At 36.4% G+C, this 10,092-nt stretch overlaps 1 protein-coding gene across 2 annotated transcripts; it reads right to left on the minus strand.

Annotated features, from left to right (window-relative positions):
- Positions 1 to 1,003: 1,003 nt before the first annotated feature.
- Positions 1,004 to 9,886, minus strand: LOC147381450 (Protein phosphatase 2C family protein). Of its 2 annotated transcripts, none has more exons than XM_086430395.1 (9): positions 9,501 to 9,886; positions 9,092 to 9,396; positions 7,010 to 7,137; positions 6,468 to 6,566; positions 6,032 to 6,190; positions 5,611 to 5,697; positions 5,380 to 5,471; positions 1,892 to 1,966; positions 1,004 to 1,391 (listed from the first exon to the last, which is right to left on the minus strand). In XM_086430395.1, the coding sequence occupies exons 2-9, from the start codon at positions 9,196 to 9,198 to the stop codon at positions 1,233 to 1,235; spliced, it is 906 nt and encodes a 301-aa protein (XP_086286521.1). In that variant the 5' UTR covers positions 9,199 to 9,396; positions 9,501 to 9,886; the 3' UTR covers positions 1,004 to 1,232. The 2 variants fall into 2 exon arrangements, with proteins under 2 accessions (XP_086286521.1, XP_086286520.1); XM_086430394.1 differs by having other exon boundaries at positions 9,497 to 9,886.
- Between the last annotated feature and the right edge of the window lie 206 nt (positions 9,887 to 10,092).

The raw sequence follows: 10,092 nt of genomic DNA on the forward strand, positions 1-10,092 counted from the left end.
ACAGTAAATAGTTTTGGGAAGAAAAGTGGAAGGTTTTTTTTTTTTTTTTTCACGACAAATTGAAAATGGGTGACATTGAAGTCATTTTTCATGTCTATTAGACTTAAGGAACACGGTTATCCCAAATATTCACCAAAAAGATCTCCCTGTTAGCAAAAAGCTAACAAAAGAAAACATCTACTGCCACACTAACTTTTTTCTTGTAACGTCTATTGCCCACAAGAGAGAGAGAGAGAGAGAGGGAGAGGGAATAGTTTTACAGAAAGGAGCAATTAGTTTATGTTCAACTTTTGTTTCTTCTCCAATGTTCATTTCTTTCATTATTACTCTTTTATCTTTTTCATCTTTTAGTATCTGTAACCCTTGTGTTGTTATCTATCACGTGTCCGTACACCCAACCCCAGTTTACGTAGCCTTGTTTGGAGTGATGAGAAGAGTTCAGCTTTAGGGTCCTCTCTCCCTAATGGCCTCTCTTATCTCACTAATTTATATCCTCTCTCTCTCTCTCTCTCTTAGAAAACCTTAGAAAAAGATAAAAAGTGTAGACTAAACTCATCCTTAACTTGCTTGATATAAGACATATCCTTGAACCTTGCTCTCTGCCCCCTCTACTGTTTCAATGGTGCGGCTATCAATGGAGTTGGTTCGGAATGCATGGGTGCATTATGAATCAACCCAATAAGTCCAATACTTATTCTATCTATATCCATTAACAACTGTAATACTGGATGATCATATCCAAATTGACATATAACAAAGCCTTGAACCAAAGATTTGGGATCCACCAATCATGTTATTCCATTCCACAGTTCTTGCATATCTACCTTGAAGTGTGCTTTTTAGGACATTCAACTTGAATGTTTTTTCTAACTATTGTCTATGATAATAATAATCAAACCTTCCAACACACTTCCAGAAAACAATATCAATCACAACTTTATCAGATAAATGAATTAGAAAAGCAGGTAAAAAAAAAAAACTTTTAACATTTACCAGATCAAAATACCCAGGAAGACATCCCCTATCATATAGGCAAACAGCAAAATAAACAAGAGGTTCAAGTTTCCCACAGAAAACGAAAAAATTATACAAACTAAACAGAGCACCCGCCTCTGCTGGTAAGTAATATGCACACGGGTAAGACTATGCACATGCAGAGATTTCCACTTACATTTATCATCAAATATATTAAATTAACTTTGAATATGGCAATGAAGTGAGTTCTTCCTCTTCTAGTCCTGGGCCGAATTTGGGTCTGGTTTGTCATCATGGTGGAATCTCACCACAATACAGGTTATGTTGTCGGCACTGCCACGAGTAAAAGCAGTCTCTGTCAACTTCCGAGCCGCTGCCTCAGGTTCTTCCTCTGTTCTTGCAAGAGAAACCGCATCCTGATATTTGATATAACACAACCACCATAATTGGCTTGGGTCACAGGAATTAATTATATTATAAGAACAAACGAAATAATAAATAAACATTGTGAGATAAGGAAACCCTAAATAGAATTTGTCTTCTCACCCTCCATCCGTAAAATCAATAATCTACCACTTTTCAAATTTCCAGTATATTAAAAAAAGAAGCCCATTTATTTATTGAATGGAACATTTCTGAGAATGTTGATCTACTAGGAGGGGGAGTTTGTTAAGGGAACACAACCAGGACTGATGCCCCAGGTATAATAAACAACAACGGCAAAATTTGGGGGTCAAGTAGTCAACTATATGAATGTAATAAAAAGATTAATAAAAGGGGAGCAAGTTGAATGAAGCATCCCCAAGAGTAGCTAATACTCTTCCTTTTGTTACCAGAGTCTCTAGCATCTGGTTTTGGTTATGGATAACTCAGGAAGTCGATTCATTTGAGAGAGGAAGAAAAGAGAGAAACTGACCTCATTTGAAATCACATCCCAGATGCCATCACTAGCCAGCACCAGTAACTCAAATTCGTCATTGATAACTTGTTCCTGAACATATATATGCAATTGATATCATGTTATACACGTACTTGTGCGAGTGTCTGCCTTCATTATAAGCACAACTCTAGCTAATAGGAAAATCACGTCATCTTCCCTATATATGGATGAGGACCATTAGAGACATGGGCAGTTATTTAGTAGGTTTTATACCCCTTTTAACGAATGAATTGGACAAATTTTAGGGATATGAGACTTTTTTTTAATTTGTTCTATGTTTTTTTTTTTTTTTTTTTTTTTGAGTACTACTTATTTTAGAAATTCATTATTAGGTATTTTAAATTTATTAAGAGAGTTTTTGTCGAGTTAGGAATTTTACTATTATTGAAAAGTTTCTATCTAGGGTAATTTACTATTTTGGGAAAATTACTTTGAGTATAAGGTAGAGTCAAATTGATATCCTTTAGATTTTAACAATTGGTGCTTTACATTGGAGGATGTAATAGATTATTTTAGGGAGATTTTGATGCATAAAATAAAATTTACAGAATCTTTCTGTTTATTGCTCGAATGTTTGGGCATTCAACTTGGTGATTCCATGGAAATCATTGGGGGTGATTCCAAGGTAAATATATCATCTTCTCTTATTTTCTACTATTTAGAAGAACCCATCAAGAATCTTCTCACCCCATTCCCCATTCACCATAAACACCCTATACCATAAATCTCTTTTTCAAATCTATCAGAGCTAACTTAGGGTTCTATGGGCCTGCATAAAAAATTCATGGAAAACTAACACTTGCATTAACTATTGGATCCATAATATGCAAGTTCTAGTTTAATAGGCAGGCCATCTCATCAAACTGAGTGTAATGAATGAGCAACCTAACGGAGCAGCTGTACCCCAACCAACATATGAACCAGATGATCTTGACTATGCAACAAATCTAACCTTACAGAAGTAAGTAACAAGAGGTCCTTATATTCAGGTGCACCACCCATAACAAAGTGTTGTATCAGATGATAACACAACAAATACAACAGAGGAAAAAACAATCGAAAAAATTACCTCGCTACACACAAGCTTTCCACCTAAAAATAGAGTCCTTAGAATAAACTATTAGAATTCTATGAAAAACTTACAACCCCGAAAAAGGAAAAAAGAATACTGCTAAAATACTGACGCTGACCTCATGAACCAGTTGTTCCTTCCAATATGCAGAGACTCCACATAATTCTCTTCCACTAAGAAAACAGAAATTTATAAAATTTACACATAATATGGCAATCATGGTTATTACACCAAGTGAAAGAGTAACATTCAAAGTCCAAAAGAATATTGCAATTCACAAATTCCATGAACTCTTTCATACCACTGGTCACCATAGATCCCCCTCTCTTTTCTTCACATATTCCTAAGAACATTAAAAGCTCTTCCCAGACACCGAGGCCTATGCCTATATCAAGGAACATCGTCCGATGCCTCCCAAAATTGAACTCTCTTCCTTTTAATCTATGGCCCATACACTCCTACAAACACCCAGGAAAGCTATCCCACACAATCGGTATGGAGAAATGGAAAAAAGCCCCCGCTAAAACATCTACGGCCTTAATAAACCTTTTGTTCCACACAACTAAAATCCCCGTGAAGCAAATTTTGGGAGACTGCACCAATCAATTTCTCTACTTCCCAAGATCTCAGGCAATAATGCATGCATGAATTTATAGACTAACTTAGTTCCTTGCAGAAGAAACAAAGCCGGATTTGTCATCTTGATGACCAAATTCACCACATCTCCCCCTTGGACCCGTTCCAAGAAAAACTTTCACCATTAATTAAGAACATCTTGAATCACTTCCTCTCCTACCTGCCAATGTGGTTTGATATTCATTCGAATCACTGCCCAGTCTCTTTGCTAATCTAGGTTTACCTTTTAATCTCCTCTTGGATTTTCCTCTTGCCCCCTTTGGACTTGAGAGTTTTTGAAAATCATTGGATCCCCCCCTTAAGATTCAGGCAACAAATACTCTCCTTACCTTGAAGGAAGAAATCATCCTGCCTAGATTCGTTGACTATTCTATACTCCCCATGAATTCTAGGGTACTTCATATCCCTTTTTCCTATCATGATCCTAAATAAAAACAAATCTCCCCATCGTTCCCTTCAAAAGACAAACCCAACAATATTCCTAGATCTAAGATGTTGCCTAAAAAACTGTATGCGACCTTTGAAGGGGAAAATTATTCAAAAATTTACCACATAAAGTCCCCTCATCTTTGAGGCCCTTGTGGAGAGACACTTGGTCCCTTCCATATTGCTTAAAAAATTCCCACTAGATGTCCTACTCAGGAAGCAAACCTGGGAATCAGAAGAATTAAAAAAAGTCCAGTTGAAAAGCTCTTGGAAACGCCTCATCAAAAGCTAAACTCAGATCGTGATGCAAACATCCATGAATGGTTGATTGAAAACTGAATCCACTTCCCTACTTGACATCGATGAAACTTTGATCAAGCTTGAGCATTGGATCAGGCTAAGGAAAAGAATTTTGTGAATTAGAGAACCACTTCAACCTTAATCAAGACAAAGACAGGAAATTGGGGAAAGGGAATCCCTTGCAACCTTGATCGAACTCCTTGGGACTTGGGAATCATAATCCAAGGGACCAAAAGTTGATTGAGAAGATGACAGTTGCAATTCTGCACCCAACTCTAGCAAGCAAAACAACCACACTCATCTTCTATTGCCTCGACTCTTTGATCCCCATCCAATTATCAGAAGATGATTTTCGATTTTTTTTTTTTTTTTGGTTGAGATATTTCCCAAATTTTCTCTTTATCAGGATTTTTTTTTTCTTATTTATTTGTATATTTGATATTTATCTATTTTAAATTGAAAAAATGAAAAGCATTATCATGAGGCTTATGCCTCAAGCCTCTGCAGAGTGAAACACCTTGCCTCGTGCTTTAGCAGTTAATCATGTTTCACCGTTGAATTATGCTTGCTTCCACCATGGGCGATAATGACATACTTCATGAGATGACCACATAGAGGTTACAACTAGAGGGGTTCGAAGCCATCATTCGAAAGGTCATGAAGTTATGGCCCAAGACCTTAGAGCAAAAGGGAACCTAACTGAATAAACATAACCATACAATTTGTGGACTTTCCCTAGACTGTTTAACATATTTTTCTCACTATCCAAAACAACTGATTGGATGGCTGCGTGATAGGATAATCAGGTAAGATTGTTTTTTTCCCCTACGTAGTCCTTTTCAAAACCCATCAAATGGTGGGTCCACTTCATCTATAGACTAGACGGGTGATACATGTACATGAGAATTTCTATTATTCCTTTTCAAAACCCATCAAATAGGTTATTATTCCTTGCAAAACAACAAAGTGAGGAAAGCATTTAGGTAAACTATCCAGAGAATTCAAGATAGACTCAAGGGTCTCCAAGTACCTGAATCTCAGGCTCTGCCACAACAAACTGTTTAAGCAAACTGTTACCAAAAGCACGTGACATTGCCAACACACCTCCTACCCTCCAAGTACCTGAAAGACACGAACAGATCTTAAACTAACAGATACCAAAAAAGCTTGATTATTCATTTCTATTTATGAGGAATACTCAAGAGGAAACCTCCAAGAACAAGTACAGAAATTGCAATGTCCAGAATGGACGAAGACTCACCAGCCCACATAACAACTCCTCCAGCATTCTCAATTCTCTTTCGTTCATCAATTCTATTTGGTTTATGATCTTCAGAGAGAGCAATGGCTGTTAAGAAGAAGGAAAAATAAAGGGATTTCAGTTGCAACATACTTTGGTACATTTTTCACATAGCAGAACAAAATAATTAGTTATATGATTACATCATACTTCATTAATGACAAATCCTGAAGACAAATTCCACCAGGACTATTATGCTTGCAAAGGATAAGAACAATAACTGTTTTTTTCAAAACCGAGGAAAAAAGCAGCACCATCACAAGTTGTGGGTCCATATTTTCTTTATTCTTCTTTGTTTATTTAACAGTTCATGACGTATATATGCATGCATGCAAACCACTTACAGTCCCCTAAAGTTAAAAATAAGAAATGTGAAGAGTACCTTCGCCTGCCTTTGATATTACTGTCCTTGAATCTCCAACATTTGCAACGTATAGATGGTTACCGACCATCACCGCAGTCGATGCCGTCGAACCATCATCTCGGTAAGTATCTCTTTCAGCATCCAAGAAATCCATATCAGTCCTTTGATAGGTTTCACCTGCAGGCTTTCCCAAAATCACAATATTAAAAAAAAAAGTTTACGTTAATGGCAGGAAAGCGTTCAGTGCAGGACCCCACAATGTGTGTGCAGAATAGGACAAAGATGTTGGGTGACTCATTCAACTGTCTCAGCTGTTCCCAGCCCAACTTCCATATTCTGTTCCAACCTTGCACCAAATCACTTCCACTAAAATTATTACGCAGGCATTTAAACCTGTCCTGGCAGGCCAAACGACATGCATACAGCAATGGAGTTTTGGAAAATTTGCACGCACTTATGGCCATTTTGGTGTCCGTCATAAATAGTGGGTGCTTCATGAGATTCTTAAATAAGTGTTCTTTTAAGTACTCAGCAGCACGAGAACCGCCATGACCTGTAAGACACATCATAATCATAAAAATCAGGAATTATATTCTTAAGACAACAAAAAATTTAACATAAGTTTATTTTTAAGGATTATAGAGGGTTTCCATCTATAACTTGAATATCAGGAAAAAGTTACACGCAAAAGATCAGGAAAGACCATTGCATACCACATTAAAGAACTTCAAGGTCAAATATCAAACCTTATTGACCCCAAGCAATGTCTATTTTTTTTACTCTTCACCAGATTTCTATTGACCGCAAAAAAGGTGGAAATCAGATGGTTATGATCATAGGACCAGTTTGACTTTTGACATAGGCAATCTCCAAGATGAGACCAAATGAATGGTGGTTCCCGAAACCCTAAGTTTGCATCATATAACCTGATATTCCACTTATAAATAGTAACAAAATATAAAACTCAAGATTTTTTATACAAGAGAAAAATCTAACCATCAAATATTCCAAACATGCAGACTGTTTGTCCGTCAATCTTGGACATTTTAACATCATAGAAATCCTCCATGCTTGCCCTCTTTCCTCTAAAACTCGAAAACCCACAGCTCAGACTTCCATCTTCGCTGTCAATCAACCAAAATATCCAGTGAACAAATTTACAGTGGCCTTCCAAATGAAGAAGCTTCTCACAAAGCATAAAAGAAAATTATTCATGAATAAAGTCAGATAGCTTATCAAAAAAAAAAAGTTCAGATAGGATTCTTATCACAGCTCGTAATTCTCACAGCCTATCATTAGCCATTCAATAGATGATACACTTGCATGTCGATTTAGGTTGTCTATTCAATGAGCCATGAACTCGTAATCCTATCCAATGCATCCAATTAGTGCCCTTTCAATTTCCCCAACTATCTAAGGCCTATCTCTTGATATCCCTCAACGTAACAGCATTAGGTTCCATGAATTTCTTTAGAGCATCTCTAGCCAAGACTCATATTTGAGTAAAAGCTTCATTTAATATGAAGCACTCTAGTGGCAAACTGAAAATTTCTAAAGGAAACTTAAATCTTTTTAGAATTCCCATCTTCTCCCCAAAACATATTTCTTCCGCCAAATTTTTAATGAAAGAGTCAAGCTAGCCTTACTTAGTTAGATTTCAAATCTTACTAAGGGTCTTGAGTGCACATTGTGGCATAATAAAACATGATCCGATGCCATAGAACTGTAAAGAACAAAATTTTAAGAACTTTGGAAAAAAAAATTCAAATAAAAAGTTATTTTTCACCGTTGAATTTTAATTTTAAATTTGGGAGTTTGGTAGCCGTCCATTTCAACCCTTGGATGAAGTCCAAAACAGATTATTAATTTATTTTGAATCTGAATTTTTTTGTGAAATCTAGAAGCCTTTGGTGTTGGATTGCCCATGTGGTCATCCATCTGGGCCCGAAGACCCTTGATAAGAATTTTCAATCTTACTTAGTAAGAAAAGTGTTTTTCTTAACTGAAATATTACAGTGGGAGATTTGAGTAAAGTTTTTAGTCTCCCTTGGTATGGGTTTTAGTAAAGGAGTGGAGCACCTGTTTTCCCATTTTTACTCGAATTTTGAATTTGAGTTGCCTAAGGACTGGAGATGCACTTATATAGATATATGGATGAAGGTGGTGTTTTGATCTCAAATTTGTGGTACTACTACTCGTAGACTTCACCAACTTACCAAGTCAGTACCTTTAATTCCCATGCACACATTTTAAACGTATATGCCATTTTTATCATTGTTGAAAAAATTTGGTAGTCAAGGTGACCAACCAGTACAAAACAAAAGCCAATGAGACCAATCTCGGATAATTCCCAAGCATGCATTATTATTTATTACCTTATTTTTATTATTTTTTTATAAGTAAACGCATTGATATTAAATTGATTGAGGTGCTAAGAAGTACAAAGGACCAACGAAACCACACTGACGCTACTCAAGACAGATTATTGTAATCTACTCCCATCTCCCCATGAAATCCTCGAAGAAGACTCCTTTGAACTCCTCAAAGGCTTTACACCAGTTGTATAGAACAGAACCTTTAATAGACACGATAATACTATCCAGAGACACCTTTACCCCTTCAAAGATATGACAGTTCCGATGCATGCATTATACCCACTCAAATTATTTAATCCGGTGATCCTACCTAACAAGTCAAATTTTAATTGATCAGGGGAGATCATGATCTCGTTTATCAGTGTATCACAGCTTGAGAACATCCCTTAAGGAACAAATCTCCAGCTTTCTACATGAAACCACTAATAAATGGTGGAACTCACAAAACCATAATTGGATTACTAGGTAACATATATGGAGAATTCACAGCAGAAGATACATCAATTACAACTTCCTCGTAAAAGAGATGGAAATACTTTACATGCATGTAAGAGGGTGCATGTCCAAAATTGCTAAAACATCTCAATTAGACAGTAAACAACTCTGAAACAAAACTATCCAAATCTGCACTCAACAGATTCATCAAAACTACAAAAAAATCATGAAAATGCAACTAAATCACAAGAGTGCAAAAATGTCGTACCTTCTGCATCCTCCGCTAGCGTATCCACCATCTTCATCGCTCTCTTTCTCAGGAAACACATCAGCAACAGATCCAGGTTCATCCGTTGAATCACTGTCAACCATCATCGTGACAATTGTTCTAAAAATTTCTGTTTGGAAGAACACAATCCCCTCAATCTGGGATTCAAATTCAATCCAGAATCATTCAAATGCACTCTCTTTTGCGAAATTCCCGAAAATTCCAACTTGAACAACTATGTTCTTCAAGCTAGCTTTGCATATAACATCTAAATGCCAGATCTTTTTCTTCGGTCACCACAAAAACTGTAGCAAAAAATGGATTAAATCTAACCAAAGAATCCTAAAAACAAAAACAAACAACTACTGCAAGAAAAAGAAAAAGAAAAAAAGAAATCTCACAAACCTACTTTACAAAAGCACGAATTTGATCTCTCTTTCGCTTCTTAATTCTAAAAAAAAATTTAAGATCCAAATTTATTTACAGATTCCACCAAAATCAATCCTAAATAAATTTTCCTAAGATCAGGATCTCTTAAAGAAGTAAGATCAGATCAAATCACAGAGACTGTGAGAGAGAGATCGAAATTCAAACATCTTGTCAGACTGACAGCAAGATCTCAGCTTTTGAGAGATTCCTTTCTTCGATCCATTTTTAAATTTTAATTTGCCTTAGCTTTTCAGGAAAGAAAGAAAAACTTTCTCTCTCACACAAATCTGAAACCCTAGAGAGGAGCTTCAATGGTTTCTCTTTATTTTTATACAGAGAAAAGCCAGAGAGATACAGAGAGAGAGAGAGAGAACTGTCTGGCCTTTGGTTTGTTGGAACGAATAAGAATGGCCACGTGGCACGCTTCATTTCTTTTTCCTCTCAACTCACACGTGTGTACGTTTGTTTTTTTTTACTTTTTAGATTGATTTAGACATACCCCTTCATGTTGTGGAAAAATATTTTCGAACCACCCTGTTTCTCAAACTGATGACATGCCCCTTGACCTTGGT

The sequence above is a fragment of the Akebia trifoliata genome, unplaced genomic scaffold (assembly GCF_017979445.1).
Source record: "Akebia trifoliata isolate Shusen 1 unplaced genomic scaffold, ASM1797944v1 Contig00480_ERROPOS683370, whole genome shotgun sequence".
NCBI classification, from domain to species: domain Eukaryota; kingdom Viridiplantae; phylum Streptophyta; class Magnoliopsida; order Ranunculales; family Lardizabalaceae; genus Akebia; species Akebia trifoliata.

What these genes read in the sequence shown, in the direction of transcription:
- LOC147381450 (XM_086430395.1), bottom strand. Translation starts at nt 9,198, where the DNA reads ATGATGGTTGACAGTGATTCAACGGATGAACCTGGATCTGTTGCTGAT. An exon ending in AGGAGTTGTTATGTGGGCTG is followed by an intron (nt 5,472 to 5,610) that starts GTGAGTCTTCGT and finishes CGTGTCTTTCAG; the next exon opens with GTACTTGGAGGGTAGGAGGT. An exon ending in TGGCAGAGCCTGAGATTCAG is followed by an intron (nt 1,967 to 5,379) that starts GTACTTGGAGAC and finishes ATATATGTTCAG; the next exon opens with GAACAAGTTATCAATGACGA.